Raw genomic sequence first — 15,270 nt, 5'->3', positions numbered from 1 at the left:
AGAAACTTAAACAAATAGACAAGCTAGTGATGTTAAGTAGCGTTTTCTTCCCTTTATTAATTTTCTTTAGGAGCATGTAATTGTGGGGAGAGCTGACATAACCATTAAGTAGCACAGTGTCTATGATAATTTTAGGAGTACGTGAAATGTGTAAATTTCTTTAAAACAGGGATAAAAATATATATACCCGCTCCTTATTCAACTTGGGTCATAATAATCTTTATGCCAGTGTAATCATAAAATATGATTGTTATTATTATTTATGAATTGAATGATGCCTGGGAATAAAATTCCAAGGTCCATAAGACTCACTATATTACCATTATTAAGGATAAGAAATCAGTCAATAGCAATGTTCCTGGAATACTCTATGTACTACAACTAGAGCAATAGCACAGGGGGCAGGGTGTTTGCCTTGCATGCAGCCAACCCGGGTTTGATTCCTCTGTCCCTCTCAGAGAACCCGGCAAGCTACCGAGAGTGTTCCACCCACACGACAGAACCTGGCAAGCTACCCATGGCATATCTGATAAGCCAAAAACAGTAACAACAAGTCTCACAATGGAGACGTTACTGGTGTCCGCTCAAGCAAATTAATGAACAATGGGATGACAGTGACAGTGACCTAGAATTATAACTAAAATAAAATTTGTTTTTTAAAAAAATAATATGACTTGGAAAAAGGCATAAAATAATAGGAATAGATGAGACTGGAGAGATGGTATATTTGTAAAATCTCTTGTTTTGTATGTAACTAACCCTGGTTTAATTCCCAGTAGCATATATGATCTCTGAACACTGCCAGGAATGATCCCTGAGCACAGAGTCAGGAAAAATAGTAATGCCTGAGTACCGTTGGATATGACCCCAAATTTCTTTTTAAGAAATGAAGACAACCTGCTCCCCTACTTCTCAGTACTTCCAGGAGCCCCATAAGTCATGCCCACAAACCACCACCAATGCCACTACTATGCAAGTTCATTTACTGGCCTTACTCCAGAGACGCATAAATAAATCTCAGAAAAGATTCAAAGTAGTTGGAAAAATGTCTCCAGCACCAGCTCATGGCTGGGATGCCTAGGGCAAACCCAGTCTGGGAGGGTAAACCCAGTGCTTGCCCAAACAGAGCCCCGGCAGCCAATTTCTTATACATTGCAAAAATCACAAATGTATTGATAACAAGCAATACAAAAACTGTCAAGGTGAGGACATGCTTAAGAACCAGTTGGGAAAATTGGAAACAGTGGTCGTGTTAAGGTGTAATAGCGGTGGATTGGTGTTGGAATATTGAATGCCTGTAATAAATCATCATGGACAACTTTACTAACCAGTACTTATATAAAGTGTGGGGGAAAATTTACATAGGTATGCTTTACCTATTCCAAGGAAATTCCAAGGTGTATTAATATAAAATTTCTTTAGGAGTCTTATTAATAACAAGTGACGCATGATTATTACCATTGTGAGATAGAAGCACAAAATAAAATTTAATATACTTTAGGTTCCAGAGTTGAAAACTTATATATGCCAATGATAATAGGCATTGTGTTATATTGTAAACAGTTTCAATGTTCTTATTTACATACGTCAAAATCATATAGCAATCCCAAATTGTCTCTTATTGATTTATTTTCTGATCATTCTTAATCAGAATGCCATTTTGTTGGAACAAGGAAAGTAAATGTATTTTGTGCCTAAGGGAGGAGGTGGGGATTGGGAGGGAAACTGGGTCATTGGTGGAGGGAAGGTCACACTGATAGTATTGGACCACTCAGTGCTTGAAACAACTATATAATGAACAACTTTGTAAATCACAGTGTTTTTAATTAAAATTTTAATTAAAAAAATTTGAAATATTATTTAAAATGATGAGAGAAACTTTGAAAACATTTATCACCACATTTCTATCTTCCTAAATTTGAAATTTTAAGGGTTCATACCACAGCAACAAAATATACTTTTACGCATTATAGTACCAAGAAGAGCACTTTTATGCAAAGTACTTTTTATGGCATTTCTCTTGAATTCAGCCCATAGTTCTCTGATGTGCTGTTCATTTATTTTGAGATGTTTTCCAACCTCAATTGCCTTCTGGAGGTTGTCTGCATCCCATCGTGGAGGTCACTGGTTTTATCTTTAGCTCTGGTACCCTTCTACCAAGGCCTTCCACAGAGATTTTTATTTCACTTGCCAGGCTTTTAAGTGACATCACTCGTGATTATTCTCTTCTCACTGTGCTCACTTCTGATATTATGTTTTCTTGTACCTGTACATTATTTCTTTGAGTACATTAAATATCCTCAACACCTTCTCACTAAAGTCCTTATCTGAGGGGGCTGGAGCGACAGCACAGCAGGTAGGGTAGTTGCCATGCACGCAGCCGACCCGGGTTCGATTCCCAGCATCCCATATGGTCCCCTGAGCACTGCCAGGGGTAATTCCTGAGTGCATGAGCCAGGAGTAATCCCTGTGCATTGCCGGTGTCACCCAAAAAGCGAAAAAAAATAGTCCTTTTCTGAGGAGTTATAAAGCCGGTTCAGTACTGGTCAAGGATTCCTTCCAGGTGACTGTCTTCACTCACTAAACTTTGCAGGGTTCTATGCTGCTTTCCCATTATATCTGCTGCAGTCTGAGGGTGATTCTGTCTAACTGACAACCCCCCCACACACACACACACAAAGGAAGATCTCTGAGGGATTTAGATGAGTATCACTCTCTTCCACCCTTGTCAAAACAATCACAACAACAGAAAACTCTGGGCTGAGTTCATGAGGAATGACGTGATGCATTTTGTTGTTTTTAACTAGATGTTTGGAGTTCTGTGTGAGGGTGTCTGAGTGACTTTCAGTGTGATTGGCCTTTCATCTACAGCTACAATTTAGGGTCCTGTTTCCTTTACTATCAAAGTTTCTTTTGTGAGTGTTTTGAGGGTACAAGTGAGTGGGGCTAGGTTTAAGCTATTATTAACAGGATGTGGTTGGAGACAGCCAAGCCACTCCAGAATCTGGGGGTTCACTGCAAAAGTGCCACAAGTCTTTCACCTGAGATATGATGAATGGAAATACCCTGAGAGACCAGGCTCCTATGGGAAACTCAAAAGGTGATCCTGATATTTTAGGGGCCCCACGGGGTGCATTCTTTCCCAAATCTTTCAGAAGCTCTGCTGGGGAATTGGGGTGGGAGGCATCTATCTACACATGAGTTCCCTTAGGAAGCAAAGTTTCTGCAAGGTAGCCTTTGAGAATTAAACCTTCAATATACAATTCGAGATGGATCAGTTGCTTAAATGATAGATCTGAATACATATGATAAATAAAGTAAGTTACTTCCAGTCTTGGTCTCAGTGGTCACCAAGTGTCCTCCTAATTTCATAATCCACCTCACTCGGACGTTTCTCTTTCTTACCAAACTTTCATTATTAGCATGCTTCGCTTCCGTTCCATCCAGTCTTCTTTAAACTGGGATGCTGACCTTTCTTATTGAATTTCCCATTTTTTTTAAATGGTTAATTATTCCTCAAGTGTCCTTCAAGCCAAGGACACACTACAGAGGTTAAGAAGCTTTTCTATCATGCCTCCGTGGCCATGACCCTGTTTTGAATTCTGACACAATCACTCCCCTGTGTGCACAGCCCACACAACAAAAAAATATATAATAATAATAAAACATTAACCATAAATAAAGATGAGCCATGGTAACATATGAGGATTTGTGTATCAGAAGAAAAAAAGAAATATTGAAAGATCACAAGAAATGTTGATATAATTAACTCAGTTATCAACTATAGTTATGCTAACTCTGTGTCACTCTCACTCTGGGTCTCTCATCCTATCTGTGTTAACATCCTCTTAACATCCATCCAGACACCATTTGAACCAGTCAGTCAATTTGATGGAATTCATACCCTATAGTATGAAAAGTGTTTTCTCTCAATCCTCAAAGAGTCTCAGTTCTTATTCAAAGAAATGATCCAAGTGGTGCATTTTCGCAAGGGTTGGACAATGCCAACCAATCCTAACAAAAACAACGCAGAATGGAGCTAGAGCCATAGCACAGCGGGTAGGGGTTTGCCTTACACGTGGCCGACCCAGGTTCGATTTCCAGCATCCCGTATGGTCCCCTGAGCACCGCCAGGAGTTATTCCTGGGTGCATGAGCCAGGAATAACCCCTGTGCATCACTAGGTATGACCACCCCTCCAAAAAAAATCCACAGAAGGCTTTTTATACTCTGGTTACACTTCTGTGGCCCCATTGTCATTGACCACTTCATCTGTGACCTTTTCCCTCTGCTACAACTGTCCTGCACTGACACATCTTTGGACCTTTTGTTGCTGCCAACAGTGGGCTGATGTGTATGCTGATTTTCTCAATTCTCATTGCATCTTATATCCTCATCCTGTGCTCCCTAAAAAACCAAAGCACTGAAGGGCAGTGGAAGGCTATCTCTACCTGTGCCTCTCATGTTACTGTCGTCGTCCTATTCTTTGTGCCTGGTATATTTGTGTACCTTCGGCCTATGGTCACCTTCCCCATTGATAAAGCAGTGGCTGTATTTTATACAATGATAACCCCTATGCTAAATCCATTAATCTATACCCTCAAAAACTCAGAGGTGAAAAATGCCATGAGAAAGCATTGGAGCCAAAGAGTAATCTTGGATAACAATTCATGTGGGTACAGAAGATAAAACAAATTCGCTTCATATTATTGCATCAAGTATTATGAACAGGAAGGATAATGGTCTTAAAGTCAAAAGACCTTTTCAAATATAGATTGCTTCCCTTGCTTCCCAGAACCTTTAATGAAGCATCTTTCATAAAAATAGAAATATTCAATTAAATAAGTAATAAGTGTCTTCCAATTGGTAATCTCATTGCATATGCAAATAATTATACACTGTTAATCAACAAAAGAAAAATACATTGAAAATCTCTGAGCTTGTGTATTCAAGACAATAATTATCTGTAAAATTAAGATATTATATAATTAATTAACTTAGTAATCAATTAGGTTAGTAATTAAAGTATTTTAACACCATAACAGTTTGATTTTTTTAGACAATATATACAGTAGCCAAGATTTAGGAACAACCCAAGTTCCCAACAACAGAGGGAATCAATTACGATATTGTGGCACCTATACACAACAAATTACTACTGAGATATAAGGAAAGATAAAATTTTTTATTTTTCTACAACTTGGATGGAAGTAGTAAGTGCTATTTAAAACATAATTAGCTAGAAAAAAAACAAATACTGGGTGATCTCACTCATATGTGAGATATAAAGAAAATATAAAGGTAATATACAATGGACAATGAACTCAAATCTTTTGACTCTGTCACCAAGACTTACAGAAATTCTGGATAGAAAAGTTATCTTATCAATGCTAACATCCGTATCACAGGACAGAACTCCAATAAGGCATTCAAATTAATCCACAACACAGATTAGTGTTTCTCTGGATCTGCAAGGACTTTTTTTTCTGGTAGAAAAATTCTCACAATGTTCTCTAACTGGGAGGTACATTCATCCTCTCCCTGTCATCTCGATAGAAAGAAGAATGATCTAAATTGAAGGTTTCATTAATTTGTACTAACCCAGGTTATTTATTCCTAGCAAGGCTACAATCAACTTCACATCCAAGATTTAAAAAAAAAAGGGAAATGGAAGTTGGGTTATACTCCCTACAGTATCTCTTCTCATACTCACATGGTGTCTTTGAAAAATAAGTTTAACTGGGTGTGTTTTTTTTCAAACACTTCTAACAAACCAGATCCTTTACTCTAGCTCAATATTCTCCATCAGAGAATAGAAGATAACATTCTCTCTTCTGCCCACTAAATTATGGTTCAATGACTTCTAGACACATATTTTTTGAAGTTTGGAAATTTACTGTATCCATGCATTTAAATCACTCCACATGGAGATGAGGATAGCTGTAGATCCTTCATCCCACAGTCCATCATGAAGAAAAGACATGGTCCCTGATGGTATACGGGTATATAACTATGGAAACTGGCATTGATATATGAAATAAAACTAAACAATATAGACCAGTAATGTTCTCAGAGGGAAACTTTTGTGAACATAGTAAGGCTTAAACCCAGACAAGATCACACAAAGCCTAAAAGTCACAATCAGATCCATTTTTTAATTTTATTTAAGCACCATAATTTACAAAGTTATTCATAGTTGAGCTTGACATGCAATATTGCAGCACGATCCCACCACCAGTGATAACTTCCCTCCACCGATGTTTTTCAGTTCCCTCCAATATCCCCCCTTAGTCTGCCCTCTTAACCAACACCTTTCTAAATTCAGTTGTTAAAGTTTGGGTCTCTTACTTTAAGTTTCTTTGACTCTGTGGTTTGGATATTTGGCTTTATCATTCCTTAACACTACCATAATACAAAATCTTCTGACCTGCCCCCATTATTTTTCATCTATCTTTCCCCAACTCCTCCACTCTTTCCCTCTCCTCCTTATACTCTGGAGCCAAAGCTAATCTGGACATCTCCCCTTTTAAACATTGCATTCTCTTGTCCAGTTATTTTAAATACCATAGATAAGTGATACCATCCTGTTTCTTCCTTCCTCTGGTTTACTTAATTTAACATGATGTCTTCCAATTCCATCTATGTTGCTTTGAATTGCATGATTTCATCATTCCTAAAAGTCTGTGCATTATTCCATGGTATATCTGTCTCATATCTTCATGATCCACTTATCTGCCAGAGTACATCTAGGTTGATTCCATATCTTAGCTATTGTACTAAACACGGCAATAAATAATGGTGTACATACATGTTGAGTGAATGCTTTTCTGTTCTGGAGATGGGAATATCTACCCCAAAATAGAATTGCTGTATCATATAAGATCTAACTTTTTATTTTACTGAATTCACCACATTTACTCATGTTGTTTTCCACAGGGACTAGACCAGACAACATTCCCACCAGTAGTGGATGACGGTTCTGATGAAACACTGAAAGGATTCCTGCTAAGATAAGACATAATACAAAGAGATCCACTGTCCCCATTGGTATTAGAAGTCTTTTCAATGATAATAAGGCGTGAAAAGGAAATCAAAGATATATAAATTGAAAAGCAGTGTAGTTGTCTCATAACTATGGGGACATGGGGACACTAGGAACAGGAGATAGTAGATTGCTCTAGGGCAACGGATGCTCCATAGACTCAGAGTCATATGACAAAGTTTATTAAGAAAGTCAATGGTTAAACAGAATGATGGAGAATGCCTACATGTACCAATGAGCACCTAGGAATCAACTTAACAAAAGAGCAAGAGACTTATACCATAAGAACTTAAAAAACACTCAAGAAAGAGGGTACCGGCGCCGCCCTCCACCAAGATATTAGCCCCGGCAGCCACATGTGTGCGGCTTCTCCGCTGCTGCACGACCATGGCCCCAGAGGCCAGCTAAACTACTTTGAGCACCAGCAGCTTCTTGCAGAAATGTCTCTAGACTGTGAACTGAGCCACAGCCCCCATCTTATGATAACAAAAAAAGGGTGGTACAAGCTTGCAGTGATGCAATTTCTGGCAGAAATTTCTCTGGACTTAGTTACTAAAATACAGAAATCCAAGACCTCATATCTCTTCATTGTCAGCAATGGAAAACAAATTAGACTGGAGCGAAAAGCACAGTGGTTGGGCTTTCGCCTTTCACACAGCCAACCGTGTTCGATTCCTCCGCCCCTCTCAGAGAGCCCGGCAAGCTACTGAGAGTATGGAGCCCGCACAGCAGAGCCTGGCAAGCTACCCGTGTGTATTGGATATGCCAAAAACAGTAACAATAAGTCTCTTAATGAGAGAAGTTATTGGTGCCCGCTTGAACAAATCAATGAGCAACGAGATGACAGTGACACTGACCTTTTCAACAGGTCTGCCTGTGAGGGATAGGGGGATTCCAAACAATAATAGTGAGTTTTTTGTTGAAATATTGAATGTAATCAAAGTAAAGAGAAAAGTAAAGTGAAATTTATCAGCTACACAGACGCAGAGTGGGGGATGGAGTGGGGGGAGGTATACGGGTGTTCCTGGTGGTAGAATATGTACTGGTGAAGGGATGGCTGTTTGAGCATTGTATAACTGAGACTTAGGCCTGAAAGCTTTGTAACTTTCCACATGGTGATTCAATAAAAAAAAATTAAAAAAACAAAACACTCAAGAAAGAAATTGAAGATCTTAGGAAATAAAAAAAGCATTCCATGCTCTTGGATTAGAAGAATCAATATTGTCAAAATAACCATCTTGCCTAAACTACTATATAGATTCAATGAAATCCCTATCTAAAATCATAAAACATTCTTCAAGAACTTAGAACAGGACATTATAAAGTTTATGTGGACCCCTTATAGCCAAGACTAACCTGAAAAACATGAAAACAATAGAGGATCTCACTACCTAACTTGAGTCTATATTATAAAGCCATAGTGATCAAAACAGAGTGGCACTGGAACTTTTAAAAAGACTCTTTGACCAATGTATTAGAATGGAATATCCAAGGAACAACCCCCATGTTTTTTCACAGAAGCTAACAGCATGAAATGTAATAAAGACAGCCTTTTCAACAAATGGTGTTGGGATAATCGAATAACCACATGCAAGAAAATTAAGCTGGAATCATACCTCACACTTTACACAAAACTCAACTCAAAATGGATCAAAGACCTTGAGATCAGACCTGAATCAATATAATACATTGAGTAAGATATATGCAGAATGCTCCAAGACCTAGACCTCATAGGAGTCTTCAGTATAAGATGCATTGACAAATATTAAGGATACTTAGTATTGGTTAATACTTACCTTCCCCAAGTCTCATCATGAACTAAAGCCAGACACATACATTTAACCAAAATGCAATTCTGAAACTACCTCTAGTGGTGTTTGCTGGTGCCCACATCAAAACTAAACAAATGGGACTACATCAAACTAAAAAGTTTCTGTATGGCAAAAGAAACATGGGCTAAAACTAAACAGCTCAGTGGAAGAAAATATTGGCACTCAACACAACAGAAAACGGGTTGCTATCCAGGATCTATAAAGTACTCACAAAGATTAACCAAAAAAAAAATCGTAAAAGCCCCATTAAAATATATGGGCAGAGAAAATGAACAAACACTTCTCACAGGAAGACTAAGGAAGGACCGACAGTCACATGGACCAATGGCTTATTATCACATTATTAGGGAAATCCAAATCAAGTCAACAATGAGATATAAGGCTACACCAGTGAGAATGGCACTATCAAAAATACAGAACATAGCCTCTGTTAGTGGAATGTGGTGAAATTGAACAATAAGTCTTTGAATTATACTTTATATTGACCTCATCCAAGACTTTGAATGATGTGATTCCATCAAAGCAGCTACCCAAAATTCAGACCCATCTCACGCAAAAAACTGTCTTAGTGAGATTTATTAGAAACATGTGAGAGTAAGTAAAGTATCAGATGACATTTTTGTAGATTCTAACAGTCTTAATTTCTATGTTTTAGGCTTTTAGGTAACCAAGAGCAAAGGCAAAATTTGAGTTCTAGATGTGAAAGGCTTTTAATGAACATAGAGCATTTTCTGAGAAAATTAAACTGCAATGAGAGCCAAACATTTGTCCAAATCCTACTTGAGAGCTTCTTGATTTTACAAAGCCCAGTTTCTTTCTAGTTAACTAATCAATTTGGAATTCTTATAAATTCTTTCTAAAGTACAGAGTCTTTTGTTGCAGCATTATAAATACTGCATAAATCACCTACCCTATTTCAGGTTTACCTATGTCAACATGAACAACAAAATCCTAATATAAATTCTTCCAATTTACCTTACCCAAGTCTTATCATGAACTAAAGCCAGACACATATATGTAACCAAAATGATATTTCTAAAACTAGCTCCAAAGGTGTTTGCTAGTGCCAGAATTAAAGATCTTAGTTGATGGTTAAGCAAAGATTACAACCAAGCCAATTACTAATCCTCTCAGGGACTGAAAGGTCAACACAATACCAAAGTCTTCACCTCATGGATGTCTATTTAAACATTTCTCCAGAGGCAATGAAAAAGAGGGACAAGGACCTTTGAGCGACTACAGCTGCAGATCCAAGTACGAACAATGTGACTCTCCACTAGGAGACACTGCTTAGAGCTAAGTGTGGGTTAGAAAGAGGGTTTAATCTGGAAAAGAAGAGATCTGGCCACATTGCTCAAGATCATTTCAGGTAACAAATATTTTGGCTGAATTATTTTGGGGATAAAAGTCTAAATCAAGTGGATTTAAGGATCTTCACTCTCACAATGCTCTGTATCTGAATATTCTTTTAAATTTTTCCCATTACTTTTTTTGCATAAAATAGACAGATCTAGAGGTAAATTCTGCTTAAAATATGAGTGGGTTTTTGTTTGTTTGTTGCAGTGCATGGCTTCAACCCAGGGCTTCACACATACAAGGCAGGTGGTTTACTACAGTGCTAAATCCCCAGCCCTTGAATGAGTTTAAGCTTTCAGAAGAAATCAAGAAAGTGAGTAGGAACTAAATGCTACAGCTATTTCCTAATTAAAACACCTCATTTTTAAGTTAATTTAGACTCATAGTAGATATTTTTAAAAGTTTAAATGTCCAAAATTGGAGAGTTGTCTGAAGAGACAAGGCAATGACTGGGCCAACATAAAAACTGAGGAATCCACAATCAACTAGATCCAGTTTAGTAATAACTAAATCTAGAACTGATTAAATGAATTTGGCCAATTTATCTTTATTGAGTTTTTTCTTTTTTGCATATATGTGTGTGTACTAGTTGTTTTGCTGAAAATGAATTTAGGCACAGAGACATGAAATATTAGTAAAAAATATTATTTTTAACATCTCCATATAAGAAGCTATTAAGAAATACTAAAAATAATAGTTAACATTTATATAACATTAAGTATGTGAAATTTGTAGATTTGCTTATAATTATTTGAAATTTTTCCCCTCTCAATGGCTTCTAAATGGCCACAATGAGGTGAAAATTGATTAATTAAATTTATTATTACTATTTGTCCTAGCACTGTAATTTTACAAGCCACTTTTTACTGGTCCTTCCCAACAGTGCCTCACTGAAGCCTCTTTCAAGGTCAGGGGAATGAGACTCATCATTGTGACTGGTTTTGGCATATGAATACACCACAGGGAGCTTGCCAGGCTCTCCCATGCAGGCAGGAAACCCTCAGTAGCTTGCCAGATTCTCTGAGAGGGAGAAATAGGCTGTAAGATGTCCTGTGGCCACATCAAGGCCATGCACTTCCGGGAGCTTGGTTTTGTAGTCTCTGAATGTAGGCCATTGGTGGGATTACACGATAAGGGGCAGTTTCTGGGTGTGACCGACTAGCTGGTGGAAAATGGGAAATCTGGGCAGAAGAGGCCAGTCCTGATCCGAGCAGGCTTGGAAATCTCAGCGCCGGCTCCCACACACCTGGGTTCCTCTGCCAGTTCCTTCATGCGTGAGGCTCATCCAAACGTGTGGAGAGGGGCTTTGAGCATGACTGTGGCTGGGCTCTGTTGGGGACAGGGGGGGAATATCAACCCTCCCTGCTCCAACGGGCCCAATGATGATAGCCAGACGTGGGGCCAAGAGTCTCTGGTAGGCCTGAGACTTTATTTTGAAAAGCAGATTCAAATAATAATGAAAATGAAATTTCTTTCATATAAATCTAGCTCAAATTACTTTCCTTTTTCATTTTTTAGACCAGCAGGAGGTGCTCAGGGCTTACTCTTGGCAGACTTTGGGGATCATATGGAATGCCAGGATAAAACCCCAGTTGGCAGTGTCTAAGGCAAGTGTCTTATCTGTTCTTTTATTGCTCCGGCCCCTTCTAGATCATATTTACAAAGAAATGCAAGCAAACATGTTTCCTAAGCCCTTTTATAAAAATGATATTTGAAAATTTAAAAAAAAATTAATCACTGTGAATGACAGTTATTCATTAAATATGTTTCAGGGATACAATATTCCGGCACCTGAGAGAACATTCTTGGGTTTTATAAGGCTAAAGTTATTTTAAGAGAAACAAATCTGCGTTTCATCTTATAAAACCACAAATTTAAGCAAAACAACTTATAACAATGAAAGTAGATCTTTAAATTACAGTTCTGTTCAACACTGACAGGGACTGTTTTCTTCTCATCAAAGTTTTTACACTAACAAAATTATGTCAGTCAATGATTTCATGTACGGAATATTCTTCCAAGAGATCTAAACATGTTAGGGGGGAGGGAGGTAAGTACCTAATAAGAGTGAAATACCAGGTTAGGGCACCTCTATTCATTTACTCCCAATAGTACAATTCATGATAAGAAAATTAAGACTTGGAGTAATCATGGTTGTCATGGTCACACATCTAGCAGTCCTGGTAGAAAAACTTAAGTTTTAGGGAAAGTAATAATATTATTTGTTACTGCCAATTTTAGGCACAATATCTACATATTCAGACTCTTCATAATCTGTGATCATAGAAAACATAGAACTCAGCATTATAGAAAGTTAAGACTATCTTTCCTCATAATTATTTAAACTAAGAAGTCACTATATTGACTTTTGCATCAGGAATTTTTTTAATAAAAGCACATGCTTATGAAAAAATAAGAAAAGAATAGAGGTAATAAAAATTTCAGTATCCTGGGGCTGGAGCGATAGCACAGCGGGTAGGGTGTTTGCCTTGCACGAGGCGGACCGGGGTTCGATTCCCAGCATCCCATATGGTCCCCTGAGCACCGCCAGGGATAATTCCTGAGTACAGAGCCAGGAGTAACCCCTGTGCATCTCCGGGTGTGACCTAAAAAGCAAAAAAAAAAAAAAAAAAAAAATTTCAGTATCTTTTATAATAACATGTATTGGTTATAGAAAATCCATAAACTTATGCAAAACATAATGTTTTATATATGTATAATTTACTCATTAGTATCTAAAATGGCATTTTATCTTAATTGGTGAAATTAAGATAAAAAGAAAAACTGCACATCTTAGGTGACCCTAACATTTCTGCCCGGTCAAAAAAATAATCTCAGGAAAACTCACACTTGTTGCTTCTATTTGTGAAATAATAGTACAGTTACATATTTTTTCCTAAAATTATTCAATAGTTGATTAATTGCATAGAAATCCAGGAGTTATAGATTCTATTAATTATGCAAAACTGATCTAATAGTCTTTAGTAATTTTTAGGCAATTTTATACATGTACATGTCTACATGAAAAATGTGTTTTAAGTGACTGAAAAAGTGTCTTGTTGAACCTAAGACATTACTGAATTGCTAAGTAAATGTTCCTCAATAATTATCTTAAAATTAGTTCCATCAGATTCTGAAGAAAAAGATTGCTCTATCTTTATATATACGCATAAAAGAATGATTGTTTACAAAACATACTTGAGACACATAAAGTAATGAATGCCTCATCTGTATATAACACATCATTAATTTTTACTTTAAGAATTAAGTCTATGTACCTATAATATTTATGCTAATATGAAGTTATAACTTCAAAGTAATTCTTACTAAAGAATTTTTGAATAAAGGTAAGATACTTCAGAGATTTTTAGAAGCAGAAAGTTTAGAATCAATGATAATATTCATATTCATCTCATTTTATTCTGTTGGTAAAGTATCACTATTCTATTAATAAGAATACATATTAACAGATCTTATTAATAATTATTAATAATAATTGATATTTTCTAAATGTTAATAATCTTCCATTCTTCTTTACAATTATCAACAAATTGGCAGAGTTGAATGGAAGGTTCATTCTTATCATCTCAGAGACCAGGAATAGAGTGATTATGGACTATTTTAGTATTGGATTAACTAACTTCATCTCTCAGAATAACTATGATGTTTCCAGACAGACCACGTGCTCAGAACCCAAGCTGACTCTCTACAAATGATGCATAATGTCACAGAATTCATCCTACTGGGCCTGACCCAGAATCCAGAACTGCAGCATTTCTTGTTCACTATATTTCTAATAATTTTCTTGATCACTGTGGTAGGTAACATGCTCATTTCAATCATCATCTTCATCAGCCCGTTGCTGGGTTCCCCCATGTACTTCTTTCTGTGCTATTTGTCTATTATAGATGGTTTCTATTCTTCTTCCATAGCACCCAAAATGATCTTTGACTTGATCTCTAAAAGGAACACAATATCCTTCAATGGCTGCATGGCTCAACTTTTTGCTGAACATTTCTTTGCCGCAGCTGAAATTATCCTGTTAATGGCTATGGCCTGTGACCGCTATGTGGCCATCTGTAAGCCCTTGCACTATATGACCATCATGAGCCGTCCCGTGTGTACGTTTCTGGTGGTAATGGCTGCAATCTTAGGGTTTATTCATGCAGGGATCCAACTTTTGTGCATGCTTCAGTTGCCTTTCTGTGGCCCCAATGTCATTGACCATTTCATGTGTGACTTAATTCCTCTCCTGGAACTCGCCTGCACAGACACCCACAAGTTGGGGCCCCTGATCGCAGCCAACAGTGGGTCTTTGTGCTTCCTTATTTTTTCCATGTTGGTTACTTCCTATGTCTTCATCCTGTGCTCCTTGAGGAATCGTAGTGCTGAAGGGCGCCGCAAAGCTCTGTCTACCTGTGCAGCTCATGTCACTGTTGTCGTCTTGTTCTTTGTACCTTGTTCATATCTGTACCTAAGACCCGTGACTTCTTTTCCCACTGACAAAGCTGTGACTGTGTTTTGCACCTTAGTAACTCCTATGCTGAACCCTTTGATCTACACCCTCAGAAATAAAGAAATGAAAAATGCCACAAAGAAACTCTGGAGGAAAATAATGAAAACATCAGAAAATAAGTCTGGTGATTAAAGAAACTTAAACAAATAGACAAGCTAGTGATGTTAAGTAACGTTTTCTTCCCTTTATTAATTTTCTTTAGGAGCATGTAATTGTGGGGAGAGCTGACATAACCATTAAGTAGCACAGTGTCTATGATAATTTTAGGAGTACGTGAAATGTGTTAATTTCTTTAAAACAGGGATTAAAAATATATATATACCCGCTCCTTATTCAACTTGGGTCATAATAATCTTTATGCCAGTGTAATCATAAAATATGATTGTTATTATTATTTATGAATTGAATGATGCCTGGGGATAAAATTCCAAGGTCGATAAGAATCACTATATTACCATTATTGAGGATAAGAAATCAGTCAATAGCAATGTTCCTGAATACTCTATGTACTACGACTAGAGCAAT

General features: G+C 37.3%; 1 protein-coding gene across 1 annotated transcript; it reads left to right on the top strand.

Moving 5' to 3' along the window:
- The first annotated feature begins 13,941 nt into the window (after positions 1-13,941).
- Positions 13,942-14,877, top strand: LOC101536997 (olfactory receptor 4C45-like). The gene has a single exon (XM_004621911.3). The coding sequence runs from the start codon at positions 13,942-13,944 to the stop codon at positions 14,875-14,877; it is 936 nt and encodes a 311-aa protein (XP_004621968.3).
- The last annotated feature ends 393 nt before the right edge of the window (positions 14,878-15,270 follow it).

This window comes from Sorex araneus, chromosome 6, assembly GCF_027595985.1.
Source record: "Sorex araneus isolate mSorAra2 chromosome 6, mSorAra2.pri, whole genome shotgun sequence".
Classification (NCBI taxonomy): Eukaryota; Metazoa; Chordata; class Mammalia; order Eulipotyphla; family Soricidae; genus Sorex; species Sorex araneus.
The sequence above is the reverse complement of the archived record's forward strand: the minus strand, read 5'-3'. Positions and strand labels throughout refer to the sequence as shown.

What these genes read in the sequence shown, in the direction of transcription:
- LOC101536997 (XM_004621911.3), top strand. Translation starts at nt 13,942, where the DNA reads ATGATGCATAATGTCACAGAATTCATCCTACTGGGCCTGACCCAGAAT.